General features: G+C 41.7%; 1 protein-coding gene across 4 annotated transcripts in view; it reads right to left on the minus strand.

Moving 5' to 3' along the window:
• tkv (serine/threonine receptor kinase thickveins) overlaps nt 1–21,128 on the minus strand; it is a 67,040-nt gene that overhangs the window by 4,368 nt on the left and 41,544 nt on the right. For 2 of the 4 annotated variants that reach the window (XM_033380089.1, XM_033380090.1), the window contains exon 3: nt 9,488–9,565. The exons of 1 other annotated variant lie outside the window; for it this stretch is intronic. In XM_033380089.1, the coding sequence (XP_033235980.1) occupies nt 9,488–9,565 (78 nt within the window). Of the gene's footprint in view, nt 1–9,487; nt 9,566–17,291; nt 18,587–21,128 lie in introns of those variants that run through there. One more of the 4 variants, XM_015180735.2, reaches the window with a different exon arrangement.

Raw genomic sequence — 21,128 nt, forward strand, 5'->3', positions numbered from 1 at the left:
TTTCATTTTTGGTGGCAATTGCATTTGACGGATACCCGAGATTTGAGCTCGAATCCGAGATCGAGTCGCGTGTCTTCAAGGCTGTTGCAGATCTTTGACGGCATGCCAATCGAAGCCACTCACAGCTGTGCAGAATGGCTGCCACAGCCACTAGATACTTTTGTATCTACATATAGCGAAACAAATCAACAAATTGGCGGATGTTGTTTGCATCTGACCACGCCTCCCATCGGCAGCAGCCGTACCTCTGCGAGATAATAATTTAATTACAATTTAATAGCAAACGACAGCTGCTGCCGAGAGAGACAGACACAGCAGAAGCGGCAGCGGAGCGGTTTGCTGGCTGTTTTTATCGCGCCAAATGTATCTAGTGTCGGAGGGGAGGCGTTTGACTAGGCGAAAACGTGACTGCTGCCCAAAGATATATGTTCAATTGTATTTCAACTTTCATTGTCGCATTCATACATATATTATTCCCATCTGCCATACCTGTTGCTCGCTCTCTCTGGATGCTGCCACAAGGAGCAGCAAAAGGAGTGGAATGATGGCCACGTAGCACAGTAGCCCCTTGCGGTGCAGACAAATTATGAATTTTTGTACACAGCAGCGACCAACAAAAAATAAAGTCAAAAGCAGAAGGAGAAGGAAACCAAATTATGAAACGAGCCGCGGACGAGGGCATCCGCCAGACAACGTCGCCGCTGAGGTGGAGCTGGGGAGGTGCTGGGGAGAAGCTGGGGACGTTGCGCTTTGAAATCAAATTGTTGCCTCTTCGGTGCTGCTGCTGCTGTTGCTTCAGGGGCAAGGCAATGTGGCGGCTCCAAGTTGGCGCCAAGTGCACGCGCTTGCCACTCAACAAAACCGACAAACGCAACGGCCACAAAAAAGAAAAACAAAAACTTGCTTGAAGGCCCAGAACAAAGCAATCTTCAGGTTGCTCATGTCAGTAGTGTGGTTCATGTGTGTGTGTGTGTGTGTGTGTGTTAGCCGAGTTGCAATAAACAACAATTTTTATGTGAAACTCTTTCAAACACGAAAAGGAAATTGCAGAAAGATGCCCCCAAACATGAGGGCAAACATCATCAGAAAATCATAAAAAATAAACGCTCAAATCATAATCAATACATAAATAGTCGCTTCAAGAACAGAAGTCCATCAGAACTCACATATCTTGATCGATAATTGAAGCCTGTGGAGATCTAATCAATCGAATATTTCAATAACTAATTCTGAATGCTAACAAAACTAACAATTAACAATCTATCTATCAAACAACAACCTTTTTGACTAGTCCATATTTATTCTGAATAAATTCATTTGATTGTTTCAATACGTCTCAAGGGTTCAACTCGTTTTATTTGAATAATTAAGCGGTTTATACTTCTAGATTATAATTTTATCCCGATCTTATAGTTCTACTACTAATTCCAAAGGTTTGAACATCAGATAAACTTTTCCGATGCAATCAACAACATATTTAATTCGATATAATATCATTTTTCTCTCTGTAAAATATAAAAGTTAGGTTTTTAAAAGGACAGCTTGAACATTTATTGATCTTATCGAACGGCTTTCTACTAGATTATGTCTCATTTGCTCATTGCTATTGAGTTCTCCCCTTATAAAGTGCAGGGCATTCACAGGGTACTACATAATGTGTTTCCATGTTTCCTGTTTCAATTCACAGAATCTGCCGGCGTCTATCTCGAACAGTTTAAATTTCTTGAGGTGATATCTCAGGTGACAGTTTCCAATGAGATTCTCCCTTTCCCTGCAGAGAGATGTAGCTTTATCTCAGGGATTCGATTGCTTTACAGTGTGATTGCCAGTTCAAATCGATTGCTTATTTAATCCAACAGCTAACCCAATTCGATAAGTGTTTCCATTGCTTAGAGCAACCCAATTCGATAACAAATGTGCTTTATTTGGCACTAACTCAATTAGTTCAATGATGTTTGCTCCAATGATAAGAAGTGGAACAATTTGAACAACTTATCTGGTCTCGGAATATGTGCCACAAGTATCTTAATTCAAGCACAGGTGCCGCAGAACTCTTTTTCTCTCTTCTCAAACTTCCTATCTTTAGGTTTCTAATCTTTGTCGAACGAAAAGTCTTGTGATTTCTTCGACACTTCTTGGGAAAACGTTTTCTCAGGAATCTGTCTCATTTCAGAGCTCAATTTACAATCAAAGCCGCAGAGAACGAACCACCGCGTTGATTGCCTTTTCTGGCGTAGAAGCAGGCCCACATTTGGAGTCGCCTCCCCCCTACTCCAGCCAAGAGTCCGACATTGACCCGCTACGTAATTACTTGATATGGATTGCAATTTTAATTAGTCTTTGGACTGCGAGAGCAGCTGCAGCCACAGCCATTAACAGTGCGCTGCAAAAGTATTTACTCTGGGAAACAGATCTAGAGTAAAGCGAAGACAATCGCACACTTCTGAGGAGGATCCTTGACGATCTACAGCTGGAAATGTGCAAGATCAACGATCTATAAATCGGCTGGGTTTTATAGTTTTGCAACGCACTGTCGTCTGTTGCATATGGCGAATATTTTATGGCATGATTCAGCTAACGATTTCCGCTGCCAACGCTCGCTCGCTCTCTCTCCCCTACAGATGGGTGCAGTAGTTTCCCCCACAATCCGACCGTTCATCATCCACATCCACATCCACATCATCGTCATCATCCGCTCTCTTCTCTGGGTCTGTGGGCTGTGGGCTGGGTCTTTAGATGTTGATGTGGGCGTGGATCGCCTGCTGCCTCACTGTCGTGATCGTGCCGCAAAACATCGCTAAAAATACTCGTATCTATTCTACGCTGCAGCTTGAGCTACCATTTGCTCTTCCTCATTTGCTGTGGAATGTTTTCGCATGCCACTTCCACCTCGAGATCTCGCGATCTATGTATGCAAAGTATCCCCAGAGTCATGTGATTGCTATATATACTCGTAATAGGTACACAAATCTCTATCTCTGCCACAACTCGTACTCGTAGTGCGATCAGGTGGTGTGAGCTCATCAATGATCTAAACAAAACAGCGGCCAGCACTCAATCCAAACAAAATCAGCGGGGAAACTGCAGGCAAATCAACAACAAATAGGAATCCAAGTCTGTGACGTCTGCGGTGGAGCGACTGATCAGCCGAGACACGAACCCACCCAGCCCACAGAGGAAAATGTGAGTCGGAAACAAGTCGACTTGGGGAGCACTCTTAATCTTCATTCTCCATCAATCGGAACAGATCTCGGAGTTTGGTAAGATCATGGCTGAAGTGTTGCCTACAAGACCAATGTACATTTTTGTAAAGCTGAAGATTATAGGCTTTCTTTTCTGCCATTGCTCCGAGACTTAGGCGATCCCGCGAATGCAAAAACAAAATACGTTTCGAGGCTTTCACCGCAAAGATCAAGGAGGGGAAAACTTTGCAAGTATTACTTAGAAAACTCTCTATTCTTGAGACTACCTCCCCCCCTGGAAAGAGTATAGAATATTCAGCTATTTCCACTTCCTATTTCTCCGCCTTTCTGCACGTTTTCCGCTGATCATTTTCCTTTCAGAGCCCGTGAGGCGCTGTGGGCGTCTGTTTTCATTTTCATGGCTTGTTTTTGTGCGATACGTTTTTATATAATAATGTTCAATTTTATTGTTTAACGTAGGCCGGACCGAGGCGTGTACCCGTATCCGTACTCGTGTTGGCATTTATTATTTAAAAAACAAAAAACCACAACAAATTTTGTAAAATCCAAAAAAGTGGGCGTCGTTTTTTCCTCTCTTGTTTTGCATAATTTCTGTCTGTCCTCTAATGAAGTGCCTGTGGTGGCATTTGACTTTTTTACAGGCTTTCGGCCCTGCTAGAAGTACTTTTGCTATTGTCAGTACTGTGTATCCTATCTGCCAGATGGATTTATTTTTATTGGCAGATTTATTTGTGTGGGTCCACGGCACTTGTGACTTGCTGACGTTGGCTTTTTATCCATCTATTCATCTAATGTTTGTTTGTTTTGCCTTGGCTATAATTCTTTTGGGGCCAATTTAGATGTGTGTCTGAAGCAATTGTTTGTGCGGTTGCCAAATTTTATCAAGCCATTTGCGCACTTCCACTTCTGTTTTCTTTGTTGTTCGCCCGCTGTGTTTAGGGCAGCCAGAATGGGTTAGATAAGACGACATTCCTTACGACAGTCCAATCTTCAAGTTTAATAAACATTTCTTTGTTAAAGCGGGCTCCTTCGGCGATTGTATGATGGCAAAGGGATGGCCACAGCAAGCAGATCAGCGACATCCGGCATCTGTAAAGGCACTGTTGCAGCACAGCACTGTTAGCCGCTCAACAGCAGGCACTGCTTCTCCCTTAACATTCGGTGCAGATCAGAGCTGTGAACCCTTCTGTTAATGCACTGTTGCTTTAGTGGCTTTACAGGAATTGTGTTTCCATACAAATCAGTCCCTCTCCTCTCACTGTTAACGCACTGTTGCATCACTGCATCACTGTTGAGCAGTGACTGTTATTGGTTTAACAGCCATTGTTTCGCTACTAACATTCCAAATGCGTTCCGATTTGCATAAATGCATTTTACAAGCGTTTAATTGACTTTCAAAACGTGTCACAGCCAATACAAACATGTTTTTGCTGTTAGCCAGCTGTAAGAGGCATGAATGGCTGAATTTTTCGGATACCCTGTAAACGTAGTGGGCAAGGGTATGTGGTAATTATGTGGAATTCGAGAAGAGTTAAAATCTTGGGGAAGCAATAACAAGCCTGATTCCTGGCTTGCAAACGGGAGTAGCATTTCTCTTTGAATATCATTTTGATTGTTTTTCGTACAAGTTCTTAGCTGTTTAGAGCATTTTCCACTCAATATAAATCTGCTTACAGGGTATCCCATAGTCTAAACAACAGCCTTACCGTTCTTACTTGTTTTGTCTTCCACGCTGGCTTATAGATAAATCAGCTAACCAGTTATTTCCCATAACTCGTTGAGCGGTTCACCGCAGAAGCACAAAAAAAATACAAAAAAAATAAATAAAAGTAAAATTGTTATCGTGGGCGTCGGTTATTCAGGCTTCAGCTTCCAGCCTCAGCATCAGCATCTCAGCGTCGTCAACCTGCCACCAAGTGCCTGAGGCTGAGGCTGCGACTGCGGCCTGGGACTGAGACCGAGGCTGAGGCTGAGGCTGCGGCCTGGCTCTTAATCAAAATGCTGTCAAAATTCTTAATAAAATGCGCTGCAGTCTCTCTAAATATTTGCAAGTGTCTCTCGTCGCATGCGTTTTAATTAAGTGTCGCATATTTTTAATTAAATCGCAAACGCCCAAACAGCGAGGCAGGCGAGTGCGACTTCTAGGCGATAAAAAGAACACGACGCGTGGGCCATGGAGGGACTAATTTTGGTAACACCAAAAGGGAGACACAGAGAGAGAGAGTTGGCTTAACAAAATGCTGAACAAAATGTCTGTCTGGCCTGCGATGGTGCGTGGGCCGAGCCGGATGCTGTGGATGGCACCCTACTGGAAACCATTCGAGTCTCAGACAAAAAAACCTACACCTACAGCCCCGGACAGAGCGTCTCTCAGACAAGACCAGAATGAATGGTTCAATTTGGAACGCCCTTTGCATAATCTGCATAAATCGAAAGCAATCTACATTAGCCTCAAATTGATTCGCATTAGAGACACACACATACACACACACACACTCACACATCCGGGTTCAAAAGTAACGTTCCACTCTCCAATCCGAACCGATCTTATGTATTATATATGTTTGTATGTACATTCATATACAGTCTATACATTGATTTCTATACCTGTTTTGGTGGCATGTGATCCGAGAGGAAACTGCTTGAAATGCAAAGCATAGAGTGCTGCATAAATTATCCGGGGATTGACTGAAGATTGTATACTCGTAACAGAAATAACAAGAGCTGGCAACAGCAACAAGAGTTCGAGTAGGAGTAGCAGTCACATTAGCAGACAGTCAGCGAAGTGACAGGAAACACAGGAAAGTGTCAAGAAAGTAGTTTCTCATAAAAATACAGCGGCTATCAAAGCAACAGCAGTGGCATTAACTAACATAAGGTCTCACAGAACCCTCAACAGAATCCCTAACAGAACCCTTAACAGAATCACTAACAGAACCCATTATAAAACAATCAACTGGTCATCTGGCACTTATTTGGTACTTGTATATGCTTTAGTTATGCGTTTAGGATTGTGCGAGCCAAAACTACACAAATTGTTTACATTATTTACTTTAGTTTACAGGAATCTCTTACTAATGTATCAATCTAATGGTCTTTAAAACAAAATATATAACAACAGAAGCAAACACATTAATAACATTTAAGATTTTGCCTCAATTCAAAATTCATTATTAAAACCGGCTCTAACAAGGTATTATTAAGTGAAGAAAGACAATTATGTTGATTTGCTGAAATGAATTATTTCTCGAGATGGTATTATTCATTAGAAAAAATATTAGAAGTAATATACATATTTTTTTGTTCCCCCTGCTAGCACCCCCTTTCCTGGATTGCAAACTAATGAAAATGTAAAATTCTGTACGATGAAAAGTTGCAAAAATATTGAAGAAACTACCCCTACGGAAAGCCCTTGCTCTTTCATTTATGGTACAAAACTAAGAGCCCCTTGAGTCCCAACTGATTGACAATATTTCCAGTCACGCTTAAACGTTGAATGACAAAAGCCTTCTAGAGGAACTGCCTTCCTTCGGGCAGGAGCATGACCATTACTTTATACATTTGTTAATGCTGCTACTGGTCGTATTGTACCATTGCTGGATGGATGATGATGTTGCAACATTGGCAATGAAGTCATCATCTATTTACCCCCAGGGCTTTGGAGCCCACATGCGCGGGCAATAAATAAAATACATTTATATGTGCGGGATATAAAAAACAGTGAAAAAGAGACAGAGAAAAAAAAAAGAAAATGAATGACCGCGTGGCATTTTTGGTCAAACGATTGCTAAATAAATCAAGCATACGCCCCGTAAATCAATAGCAATTAATTGTTTTCTACCCATTTTGCATTTCGCATACACGCCCCCTCCAATGAACAATGACTTATAGATTAGCCCCCATATACAACATACGTTATAAGATACATATGTACAGACCTACGAGTACATACATATTTATAAAAATTTATATGTAGTTTAGGAAATTTTATGACTCTAATTAGCCGCTCCATTGTTGGCCGGAGAAATTATAATCAAAGCTTAGAAAACAGACACTAAATAATTGAGAAGTGTGGGGCTCAAAAGGCATTTAATAATTCTAAAAAAATTTGAATTTAAACCGTAAATAAATTATGGATTTAATTCTGATTTTTAATCGTTTGAAATCCTAAACAGTTTGTTCTATAAAAAGAGGCAATTATCGTGGCAGAGCGGAAAAAATCCAATAATTACTGATTGCAATCAATGAACAATTTGAAATTTATACGGATTAACAAAAGGTGATGGGTCGCCTGTCCATTCAGTGGCGAACAAATGATCAAATAATGGCAGCTATCAATTAGATCTGGTTATTAATTGAATAAGCAGAGTCAATTGTAAAATCGGTAAATGAACAAGGTTAATGGGTTTAAAAAATCACCCTTTTTATGAATTAAAATATATAGGCACATAGTGCCGATGATTAGGGATTTTTCATGCGTATAAGCCCAACAGCAATCCATCATATATTAAGACAATCGAGCGTACTATTTTTACGCTCTAATTCCGAAAATCTGATGCATGAAATCCATCAGGATTCCTGTACTTCCCATCTCTAAAAGCCTCTGAAATATATTCAGAAGTATGTCAGCATTTTTGGAACTCAGAGAACACCAATAAATTAACCTCCCAATAAATCAGAATGTCAGTGCTTCTGTTAAAGCAAAAATTAGGCCAGTTATCAGCTATATTCATTAAGAAAATGGAGCAGAACCATTTATAGAACTGAATCCAGTCCACTATCTAATTCAATTAGTTACCAAATAAAGACACCAATAGAATACTCGTATATTCAGCTTAGAAATTAAAGCCCAAATGGAATTCGCACTGCCTTGAGAAATAATAAATAAATTTAGCTTAGTAATTATATTCCCAAAAGAATTCACACTGTCATGAGGAATTTGCCTAAAACTTATGGATAGCATAGCTTAAAAGCCACCTCTGATATTCCCAGAAATTTATGTAAATTAAAATCCTCTTGGAGGGTCACTTTCCGTGGAAATCAGGGCCCCCGCCTAGGAGGTGTCATAAATTGTATGTTCTATAAATCCTTGTGGGAATCGCAATTCCCCAAAATCCAGACATGGCCATGCCGAGTGAATTTTTGGGGATACAAATCTACCAGATTAATCATTGGTTGAGAGCAGAGATAGAGGTAGAGGTAGGGGGTGATCGGAAAGACTCTAACCAAAAGTTAAAGTCCAAACGAAATCGTTTGTTTTCCTAATAAAAAACAGAACCGATGGCGAAGGTAAACGGGTTTCTCGGTTCGGTTTCTCGATGCTGTATGCTGTATGCTGTATTTGCGGTTGCCAAGCCTTTGTTGAGGCTGTGGCTGTGGCTGGGGCTCTGGGGCTCTGGCACTCCACACACCACTCTACACGCTTTCGGGCATGACAACTTTTAAAACGATTTTTCCTTATAAATGGCTATAATTAATGCCTGTGCTGCCTATTTATATTTCTACATTTTTTGTTGTTTCGTGTGTTTCCAATTCTATTTGGACTTTTGTGCTTTGAAAATCATGAATGAAATAAAACAAACCTCCAAAAGCCCAGGTCCCAGGTCGGGCCAGGCAAAAGATTAGGAGAAGTTTTTCTCTACAAATGAGCAGATGGCCAGATTTATGTCTCGACACAATTTTGGCTTATGGACTCTCTCGCCCCTTGCCTCTTCTTTCCGGCAATTAAAAACAATTGCAGCATTCATACACATACATATACACACATGTACGTTTTCGCATAATTTTCCTACATTTTTTTTGTGGGTTTTTTTCAGCTTTTCCCCTTTGCAAATCAACACAATCAGCTTTAATTAGAGAGCCCGGCGGGCAGACCGCGCTGATTTGGCTTAATGATTTTTAATTGCAAGCGCAAAAATATTAAAAAAAATTACAAAAAATATACACACACGTACACAAGTGCACTCTCAAATATGAAATATTGCAGCAGCTGGCAAGTGCAGCGTCCGACTGGCGACTGCTGGTGCTGGACCACCCATGAGAGAGGCGTTTAAAAACGCGCGCAAATCGCTGGCGATTTGTAGAGATGGGAAAAACAAATCTCAAAATGTGGTCTGGGTGATAATCTAATCAAATACGAGCTGCCATTGAAAACTAATTGTACAAAATACATTTTAAACAAATTATGAAAATTCTATAAACTTTGAAAACCCATTAATCTTAAGTTTCATTTAATGCTCTTCAGCATCTTGTGTCTATTGTATTTTTTAACCCAAATACTTTACCAATCATTGGGGGCCCTCTTCTAATCTTTAAGCTTCTCTTTTGTGCACGCTTCGCTTTGATCTTGAGATCAAACTTACCTGAAACAAGAGAAACAGAGAGGAGAGAAAAAGGTTAAAAATCAGACATAAATTAGCAATTGAAAGTAATCAATGTATGGGGAAAATTAAAACCACAAATAAAATCAGCGCTCAACATAAAAATCTAATCGGCCAGCGGACATTTATGGGCGGACATTGCAATTCCAATGAAGTAAAAAAACAAAAAACAAAAAAATACCCCATCTTGGGCATTGGCTTGTTTATGGATTGCGAATACTCGATTTGCATAATTCAACGGCAGCACTGGCACCGGCAGCAGCTGATACAATTTTTATGGCGATTTTTTTTTTTATCAAGAAATCGAGAAATGAGCAAACCAGCAACAGGGCAGCAGCAGGGAGCAACGACATTGATATTGATATTGATATTGGGGCGATGATGATCGGAGATCACAGATCACTGATCACTGAATTGAAATCGAAATTCAAATTGAAATTGGAATCGAATGCTAATCAGGAGAAGGCGTTAGCCAAAAGTCAGTAAAATCAAGATTTGACGAGATGATTCCGCCGCCGACTGCGGGAGGCATCCACAGTAGCCGATGGACAGATGGACGGATGGACGGATGGACAGATGGGGAATGGCGATATTGGCCTGGGTCAAAATTAAAATAAAAACAACAGAACAGCTAATTAGTCGTAGTCGTAGACTGTGTTGGCTCTTGCCTGTTGCCTGTGGCTGTTTCTTTCTCTTTGTTTCTAATTTGAAATTTATGCGACTGCCAGACGAAATACCAAATGCTATTTGGCTGAAAATAAACTTGGACAGATACATACATATATATTCAGACATTGTCTGGTCTCTGTATATACGTATTCTGGCTATAGCTTGGCGACACAAAAATAAAGTCAAGCTGTCTGCTCTGTTGGCATCTGCAATTTGTTGCCAGACCCCGGAGAGACGCAGCAATTGTCTAGAAGTGGAGGATTTTGTGCAGATCTTTCCCAAGGATCGATCAGTTATCAAGTTTTGGGCACCTCTCTTTTCCTGTTTCTTCGAACAGGAAACCCAAACTGCAACGGATGTCCAGGCAGATGATGAATCATTGACCAACGAAAGAGACATTGTCGCCCATGTTGCCAATTTGCATACCAGATTTATGCCAATGTGGGTGGGCCCTGTCCGGCCAACAACAACAACAACAACAACAACCCATGCAAGTCGCGTCAAAATGTCAATTCAATTTATGGGCACAACCCGCCCGGCATACACAAAAGCCCAGTCACATCCATAGCCACAGCCACAGCCCAATCCAACCGATCCACTATCAACATGTTGCCCGTTCTATTATATGCATATGCATATAGTACACGGATATCGTGGCAACATGTTGCTGGCCGACTCTAGGCCCAGACTGCTCGACTACCCGACTGTTTCACTGTTCGCTGGCAATTAGTCTTCTGATTTTTTTTTGTGCTCTTTTTGGTCACTTGATGATGAATCAAATGTCGTTGTGCCGAACGCTGCCTTTTAAGGCTGTCCCGGCGACAGCATGACGTGTGCTGGCCAAATGTGAGGAAAATACAACAACTACAAATGTACGTATAATAAACCAAAAATATGCAAATGTATATAAACATATGCAAATCTTTTATCGATATATATATACTTTTGTACCAGGTATTGAATTTTTACCTAGGGTATATGGGTATACAGGAAAGGTGCTTTTCCCTAGAAGCTTTACATTTTCCATTTTCTGAAATTCTTTTAGAATACCTGGATACCGAGGTCTTACTTAATAGAGTTGGAGTTGGAGCTTTAATCTACCTGTATGCATCTTGACAAACCTTTGAAATGGGATATATTGTATATTCCATCGAAGGTAATGAAAAATCCCAGCAATTTTCTATGAATTTGTATTTCATCGTGAGATTAGATTTGATTTTCAGGTATCCCATAGTCGAATGACTAGATTTTGCCGACTGGTTCTTTATATGACATGCACATACGCCCAAATGAGCAATACGTGCCATTGTGCGTTGTCATTGGCTAGCGATGTGCGATTTGCGAAACGCGATTCTCGTTTTTCCCATTGTGCGGCTAACAGTTGTCTGCCACTGTACACATGTTGTTGTTGTTGTGTTTGTTGCTGTTGGGTTTGTAGTCTAATAAACATGCCGCCGTGCTGTCTGTCGGTGCGACACATTTACTTATCCGCCAGCAACAATAGCTGATGGGTGGGGAGAGGAGGAGTACAATAAAAGTTATAGAATTTCGGACATCAAAGCAAATACGAGAACGTGTCTCGCTCCATTAGCGGCCGTAAACACTGTTCGATTTTAACAGCTCACTGTTAATGGGAGAGCTCTGTTGTGTGGAGATTATGGCCAGTGACCTTGAGAGAGACAGTGTCGAGAGTCGTAAAGCTAGGCAGAGTGCAGCAGAGCAGCAGAGCAGCGATAGCATCAATGTTAATCCTCTGCATAAATCAAAAGCCGAAAGCAAACTCGTAAAAATAACGGGGCATGCAAACAGTGGTGGTCATAAAAATAGAACCACTACGGAGATCTAACACAGACACAAGATAATGAAGGTTTTAATCCCTGATGTACTCATCTATTTACATTCACCAAAGCTAGCAATGCACCAAAGTTTCCATTAACTGGAAAGAACCCACCGACTGTACACATACTCGTGAATATGTACATATGTATATATGTAAATCATCCAAAAGTTAAGGTCTGAGAGATAATCGCTTGAAGCGTTTAACGCATTTGTTTGTGGAGATGCCACACAAAGAAAACAACCCAAGAACAGCCTTAACAACGGATCTTCAAGATAAATTCACTCAAATTTCACTTCATTTATCATGAAATCCATCAACAGAAGAGCCAGCAGGAGCAGGTCGGAGCTCAGGAAAAGGGAGGAGGAGGAGGAGGAGGAGGAGGGAGGAGCAGCAGTAGTAGATGGAGGAGTACCCATCCGAAGTTACTTGCATTTATTTGATTTTGATTAATCGTCAACGAAATTAAGCGGAATTCATGGATGCTGCTGTTGTTATTGTCCGCTAATGGAGTTTCTTTTGCCTGACAGGAAACTGCATTTACATATGCCCCACCAGCAGACATCGAAAGAGATGTGCATATGTATCTGGCAGATACATTTCATTTCACTTGCCTCGCCTCACAGCAAAATTCCATGCCAATGTTTTGACAAACAGCAGCAGCTGCCGCCTACTCAGCATTCAGCATATCCGCATCTCCTCGGTGCAGAACGACGAACGCTCATCCTCATCCCCCATCCACCATCTACCATCCCACATCGCACATCCCCGCAGACGGACAGCACCAGAGGCAGAACCATACTCTGGGACTCTCCTTAGTCGTCATTTTCACGCGCTCTCCTCGCACATGTGTGTTACACACGCTGGCGACAGATCGGATCGGATCGGATCGCTTGGGAATGGGATGGAATGAGATTGATCCGCAGAACAGGATATGCGGACGCTGCACTCGAACCGCAGGGGAACGGAACCGAGAAAATAAAACTAAGCAAACATTTTCTACTTATCCGATAATGAATGGAGATCTTGATCTTCTCATAAAACAAGACCTTAATTTTCAGAGAGAGAGAACTCAAAGAGAACCGAACTCTTATAGATCAAATCTCCATCTTTTCAATGGTACAAGTGTGAATAAACCCTACCTGCTGCGGGTTCTAATGAGAATAAGTGGGTTCATTAATCAAACAATTCATTAAAATATAATATATGCCTGCCAGTTCCACTAGCTAATTCAATTTTTCCATCTTTCTGCAACCGTTTAAGTTTTTTCTAATTTATGCAACAATTTTCTCAGTATTAAAACTGATATTTTTCACACTTTAGTCGGACAGTAAAGAGAATAATCATATTGAAACCTATTATATTTCATTTCCAGTCAGGCTTTATTGGGGAAAGTACGCGTTTAAATTGTGATTGCAGTTCCGGGGAAACATTAGCTAATCTTCTGGGGGACTTAATTATTATTCTAGTATTTGTGTGGCTTTAACCTCATGTGACTTTAGGCCAGCCCAATGTCAGAGTTATAGCTGATTTAATGAAAGCCACGTAGCCCCGATTCGAAGTTATTACGGCGTCGCCAGATCAGACAGAAACCAATTGTCTGATTCCGCCTAAAGACGCGACCGCGACCAGACGGCATTTAGAGCGATTTTGGTGGTCGTGTAGTCGTCGTCGTCGTCGTCTAGTCGGGGTTTCTGCTGATCACACACAGAGAGGGCCCCCCACCCAAGACAAATCAATGACCTCTTTTGCGTGTCTTGGCCGATGAAAAAAAGAAATAAATCGACAGGTTGGCATTTAAATTAAAGTAAAAATAAATGAAATTTCACTGAGGAAATTTTGCGCGTGTGAAAAGTGCAAGCCACAAACTATTCGGTCAATGGTCAGCACAAACGTCAGTTTGAAATATAATATATATGTTTTAGATGTGTTCGACAAGGGTATAGTTACTGTTGTTTTTCTGGGGCATGCCTCTCTCTTTCTCTCTCCGAGAGATCTGTAAGTTATGCGCTGAGGCGGCTAAAAATGCCACTAAAATGCATTCGAAAATGTGTACGCAGGCACACGTTTGGTCGTAAAATTAGGCGGGTTTTTGTATGTTATATCTCATATTATTATACACGGTACAGCAACATTCTACGCGTTTGATTTGCACCTTTGCAATGGAGCAAATGCTGCCCAAAAGAATCATTCTTTAGCATATTCCTATCAGGTCTTGAATCTCAATTAAATTGGAATATGATCTGATTACCAGGTATCACCATAGTCGAAATAACGCTTAGATCATTGTGACTTGTTTTTGTTTCCCTTTCCGTTTACTATTATTATAAGTATATATATTTTTATTTTGTTTGTTTACGTGAACAGGCGGCGGCGGCGACGGCAGCGGCGGCAGACGACAAAATTGATAAGATTAGGGCGTAGTTCCCAACCAAACCTATAACTTAAATAGCGGCCAGTCGGTCGGTCATATACCTGGGAATTGGTACTATTTAGCGCCTGCCATAAACACACACACACACACGCACGCGCATACGCCTGCACACTATCACAGGGCTGTTATCGTCAAATTCCATATCAGTTTAGAAAGCATGGAGTTTTGTTTTGTGAAGGTGATTCTCCGAAACAACATTTCGAGTGCTTCCATTCGATCATTAATACCATACCCGTACAGCACAGCACAACACAGTCACGTAGAATCGACGTCTGTCCAGCACTTGTGATGAGAGAAGTGGAACTACATTCATTCAAGCATATGTCGCCCTATATCAGGGCCTCTTATGAGCTCTCTTCGGTCCTGGACAGCTTAAAGTTTCAATCAAAAAGTGACTTTCTTGCCGAGGCATTTTCGAGGAAAACTCTGTCAGATTTGCCTGCAATTGTGTGCTATGCCTGATATCTTTTGTCTTTGCGCACAATGCCCACATCAAAAGGTGTTTTTCGTATTTGTTGCGCTTTCGAGGGTTTTATCTTGTCTGTTGTTTGGCATTTGTTGCGATTTGTCATGGGCGCAACCGACCGCCTGACTAAAAACGGGGCAGGGCCACGGGCCACGGGGCAGGGAACGACGACACCCCCCGTGGCCAATTTATTATTAAGAGAGACTGAGAACTGAGGACTGAGGATTGGGTACTGGGAATGCGATTGCGACTGTGACTGTGACTGCACAAAGGAAATCATATAATCAGACAGCTCTCTGCTCAGCCCTGCACCTGGACGGGAAGCCAAAGCGACTTCAAGGCGTTTTCAAACCAATGAAATGCAGATCAAAAGGAATGAAATATAGAAAATTTAATTATAATAACTCTGAAAATGTAGTCTTTACAAATCCATAGAAAACTGATTCAATTTTCTGTTAGTTTCAAAGGAAAGAAACACTTCTAAAGATTAAGAAAAAATATAGTACGATTTAAAGTCGTTTTCATCCGAGATTATTATCAATTGAAATGGTATTTTGAAGCAATATAAATTTATGATAACGTTTTACTAGGCATCTTTCGCATTTAAATATTTATTGTATGACGTGTTTGCCCTGATAAAAAATATGTATCATAAGGGAATGACCTCATTCCAATCAAATAATGGGAAGATATGGTATATAACTAGAGGTTTTGGTATTACGAGTATGTCTTATAATAATTCTGACCAAATTAGAAACGAATTTATACCATTTCTGCCGCTTGACGTAGTTGACAGTCACACGTAAACGTAGTCTGACGTAGTTGACAGTCACACGTAAACGTTGTGTGACGGGATATAGTGAAATCAGGTTGCTTGTTGCATACAATTCTTATTTAAATAACATCTTTTCCGATGTTATTAAAAGATCTAAGGAATGAAGGGGGATTATCTGTTTGTGTATTCCCTAATCCATCCCCACGCGCAGTCATAAAATTCGGTTCGTGGGCCCATCCCAGGTCCCAAAATCAAATCAAATGCTCAGATGCATATCAAAATAATCTAAGCAAATGAAATGAAATGAAATGACAACAATGTTGGGCACACACACAAAAAAAGGCATAAAATATGGGCATGCAACACCCCAGAGAGAGAGGGAGAGAGGAAGAGCTGGAGGTGGAGGTGGAGAAAGAGAGAACAAGAACTGTGGCACCCATAAAATTGACAGCTGATCTTTTTTGTTCGTTCTTTTCCTTTTTTTTTTGTATTTCGGGCCCCATTGTATCTCCCTTGCCTCTCGATCTGTCTCTTTCGTTTCTTCAATCTTTTCCCGGATTCTACCTGCTTGAGGGTCATAAAAAATTAAGAAAAACATGGGCAAACTCAGCCGAGGAAAAAGGAGACAACGACAGGCGGAGACGTCGCATATTTTAAGCCGGTGGGATCTCCTGGCGATGGGATGGTCAGGGCTCAGTCCCAGCCACACTTGGCATAGAATAAGATCCCGAAACCGAACCGAACCGAGCCGAACTGAACAACGAAACGCAATTAGAAACATAACGAAAAACCAAACGAATTTCAATTGAAAACACAAGCAGTGAGTGCCTCGGCGGCCAACAGGATATGCTCAAAGATTTGTAATATGAGCGCTGCATACTTATGAGACGACAATGATCATGGTACAATGATAATGGCACCAACTTGTCCGCCATGGCCGATCAGCGCCACGATAAGCGGCCCAAGACCAGGCAGGGCAGTCTTCCTCTCTGTGGCACCACAGCCAGTGAAAGCTTTGGGGGGAAAATCTCTTAGAGAATCGCAAATAAAACTATAAATGGCCAAGAACAAGAGCCAGCCATTCCCCAGGGAAACTCAAATCGGGCTAAACAAATAAGAACCAATACGAACAGGGTATACACTAATCAAAGGTAAGAAATCAATAGAATAAATCGACGTAGATCTTCAAAACGGATAAGAAAAGTATAGAAAATGATTTCTATCTATTCCAGGAATATCTAGACGGTGCAACGGATATTTCGAGGACATTCTTAGAGAGTATTATAGATGACAGTTTTTTGTTTTGTTATAGTATCATACATTTAAGGACAACTGTTTTCCCCAAGTTACATTCTTTCAGTTCTCTCCTATAGAATCCATATATACCCCATCGTTCTGGCAGAGATCATGGGAGATTTGTAGATTGCTCAAGTTGCACGAATGCCACCAATTGTATCGTACTCCGACGACTCCGGCATTCGTTTTGAGAGAGTATAAAAAGCAAAGAAATGTTATATTAATATTTACCATGAGCCTTCTTCTTTCTGGATTTCGGCGCCATGTCTGATGATTGTTATACGGTGCGCGGGGCAGCGGCTGTGGCAGCGGCTGCAATGCAACTTTGTTGGTGTTGTGTTCTTCCTTCTCCTCCTCTCCTTTCACAGAGTCTTCCTTCCACACTCTCTTCTCCACTCTCCACTCTCTACTCTCCGCTCTTCTGGGGCTGTGCAACAAAACAATAAACGCGAAGCAGCCGAAGCAACAAAAGCAAAACAAAAGCACACGAGATCGTGGATCTCTAGAAGGGGGCGGCAAGGGGGGGAATACGATCTCCCTCTCTCTATCTCTCTTTCGCTGTCTCTACGAGGTATCTGTGTGCGCTGAAGAACTGGATTCGTATGCTCTCTTCTTTTGGGTTTTGTTTATAGCGCCCCGTTGGGGGGGACCAGGAGCAGCCAGCAGAGGGGGCCCGGAGGGCTATGGCGACGGCGTCGGTCAAGCCGGCGACACCATGGAGCCGACGCAGAATTATGGGTTTTGCCAAACTTGATCCTTGGAGGACGGGCGAGACGGATGCAAGAAGCTTTTGTTGGACTTGGAGTTGGGGCTGGAGTGTTGCTAACGTTGTTGTTGCTGCATCTGGTGTTGGAAACGTTGTTGTTGTTGTTGTTGTTGTATCATCTTGTGTGTGTGTGCGTGTGGGTGTGTGCGTCTGTGTGTGTGTGCGGATGGTGTGAGCGCGTGATCACGTTGATTATAATTATATACGAAAGGTGGCAATACAAATCAGGTGAAATTCAATCCTCAATCCCTTTTCGTTCCCCTCTCTTATTTCGCTGGATCTCAAAGATGGTTTTGCACTATTTTTGGTTTTAATCGATCAGCACTAGCACAACATAAACACTATTTATCATTTTTTAATAGATATCCACATAGATATATTCTTCTGTTCTTTTGTTGATCATTTGTTGTTGAAACAGACTTGATTGAAACACGTTTTTCCTTTTATTTTTTAGTTAATAATATTATCCGTAAACATGTGTGTATTAATTATACACCCTCCAGTGTAAACACCAGAAACAAACGCCACGAATCGCGTACCACATATCAGAACACTGAATGTGCAACAGGTAAAAAAATATACCATATATTTTTTTGTTTGATAATATATTTTCGATATTTTGAATGTGATATTATCACAAAGATCTCACGAATTTCCTACCCAACACACGCAAATTTCGAACACGGAGCGACGCGGCCGCAACTTCGAAGATTCAAAAAAAGATTCAACGCGTATTTTCCTCAACAAGAATATATATGGGTATATTTACGACGGGGTACATGTTGCTGAGAGCCGGTGGCAGGGTGTGTTGGTACAACGAGGTGGCGGCCAGCAGCATCTGAAATGTTGCTAGGCTATCTGGCTACCTGGTTTTCCTACTAGCACGCCCTGTAAACGGTGTAAAGGCAACATTTTGATGCGGCACAAGTTGCACTGACTTCGCAACATTGCTCAGCAACAGCCGATAGAGGAAAACCGACAAGAGCCGAGAGAGACAACAACGAAAGCAAGAGAGAGCGTTCTGGTTGAATTTCAAGTTTTTTTATGCCTCCCCTTAGTATGGGTGTATCTATGTCTGTATGGATGCATCTGTGTCTGTGTTCGCGAGCGTGTGTATCTTGATCTTTGGTTAGCATCGTCGTCGTCGTCGTCGTCGTGGCCGTTGTCTGTGCGCTCGTATTTCGCTGCTGCTTATTATAACTGACATATCTAGATACGGCAGCATGGGGGAGATGTGGACGTGCCCCAGGAAGAGGCAGTACGGCGGGGGACTGTTGGAGGCTGGTTCGGTGCATAATTGCAGGGCCCTTTTGCATATGGGGGCATGCAACAATAATAACAGTTTTGGTCGAATTTGTTAGCGATTCGAGGCAACGCAAGCCAGTGATTAGCAGCAACACCATTGCCAACTAATAGTTTGACTCCTTTTGCTGTTGCTCTCACGAGCGTATCCATGAGATACTCTTACTCGTTCTTGAAGATATCATTTAGGCTGCGGTTCCCTCTTCCATGTCCAGCCTCTCCGCCTTCATTAGCCGCACAGTAGTCGCGGCTAATTATGGTCTACGATAGGCTTCTCCTTGTGGTCTCGCCTCGCAGCCGGGTACCTGGTGTCAGAAGCGCTTAGCACTTCTTCCTTTCTAGCCACCAGGTAGTCCTAGACCTTCAGCCTCGCTGAGCACTTTCGGCATTAAAAACGCATCAGTAATATCTCTGATCCGCACTTCAAAGAATATAAAAGCTTAATATGATCTTAATATCCATCCGCAGGTCGCAATTGTACTCCTTAAGTATTAAATGATATTTACATATATCTTTTAAAGCCATTTCCCGTTAAAAGACTGCACAGATGTCATATTGGTTGTTTTAACTTTCAAATAGAATGAGCCAAGAGTTTTTCCTAGTTCTTTTCCTTGGTTTATGGCCAGCGCGATAACCCTCAAGAGAATGGCTCCCGAACTTCAACCTCAACCTCCTGCAGTCGAAGCCCCATGCCCAACCCCAGACCCGGGGTCTGATCTCCCGTTTATTATCACGCCCGCGGCCATAATTCATTTTGCTCCTTCGCCTTCGCCTCCGTCTCCGCCTCGGTCTGGGTCTGCTTTGCTCTGGTTTTGTCTAGTCCAATCTATAGATGATGCCCTTTTAGCTCCCATTCCATTCAGCTCTTAGGCTGCCCAGATTTTGTAGTTGCTGTTGTGGCAGCCACTTCTTCTGCTGCTCTGCCCCTGCCATTGCCCCCGAGGTGTGATTTCTCAAGTGTAGGAGTCATGCGGCGCACAGCCAGACGCGGCACTGTGTGTTGCACCAGAGACCAAAAGACCAGAAAACTGCAGCCGAGCAGAGGGCCACTGTTTTGGGGGAACCAGAAAATCAAGTTGGTTCTATCGATACCCTTGATCAGATCTCAGCCGAAGGGGGAAATTTTTGGTAGAACCAAGATGTTGCAGACCCGATTGGTTAATCGGAATCAGCGGCAGCAATAAATTTCGTATACCTATTCAAGAATCATTCTGCAGATTTATGTTTATAATTTCTTAAATTAACCATTAGTTCGCAGGTGCAAAATGTACAAAAAGAACTTTGTTTTATTGCTTCTTTTCGATGAAATCATGAATCGGTATAATTTTTCAGCGATAAGTTAAGAGTCTCCCGATGATTCTTCGAAACCCTGATAAGCTGTGAACATTTGATCCAAACTCAAGGTTTTCCAATAAATTGGATCTTTATGCACAACGAATATCTGATCAAAAAACATTATCAACTGAAGGTGATAAAAAAAAAAAAAATTTCAACTTGCAAAACTTTGCTTTGTCTCAAAAATAATAGAAAGCACATATAATCACGGATAATCTATCCTTCGAAAATTATTAGAGAACAAACATAATCTTAGACCCAACAAAAATCCAGACACCTTTGGGACCTTCATATAACAAAATTAAGGAATACAAAATTCTTTAAAAAATATGCTTTTTATAACTAAGCGACCTACAGAAAGTCTATTCCAAAAGTCATATACATAGTTCCTAAAATGTTATTCTTAACCCAATCTTCTATTCTATCCTTTCGCTGGGTACCCAATGCGTCTTATATCTTATTGGATTTGTTCACTTGTCTTTCACCCAACAAAGTATTGCAGCAGTGGAGTGGAGTGGTGCATGCAACGTGGAGTGAAGTGGAATGCGCAGAGTCCATGACTTGTGTGGAACGCATTTGATTAGAGGCAAAAATTCTGAAACTCTTTCTAGCGCGAAATTTCCATACGATGATCTTCGTGCTAATACGCGTAATGGAGGAAACCC

This window comes from Drosophila pseudoobscura, chromosome 4 (assembly GCF_009870125.1).
Source record: "Drosophila pseudoobscura strain MV-25-SWS-2005 chromosome 4, UCI_Dpse_MV25, whole genome shotgun sequence".
Lineage (NCBI taxonomy): Eukaryota > Metazoa > Arthropoda > Insecta > Diptera > Drosophilidae > Drosophila > Drosophila pseudoobscura.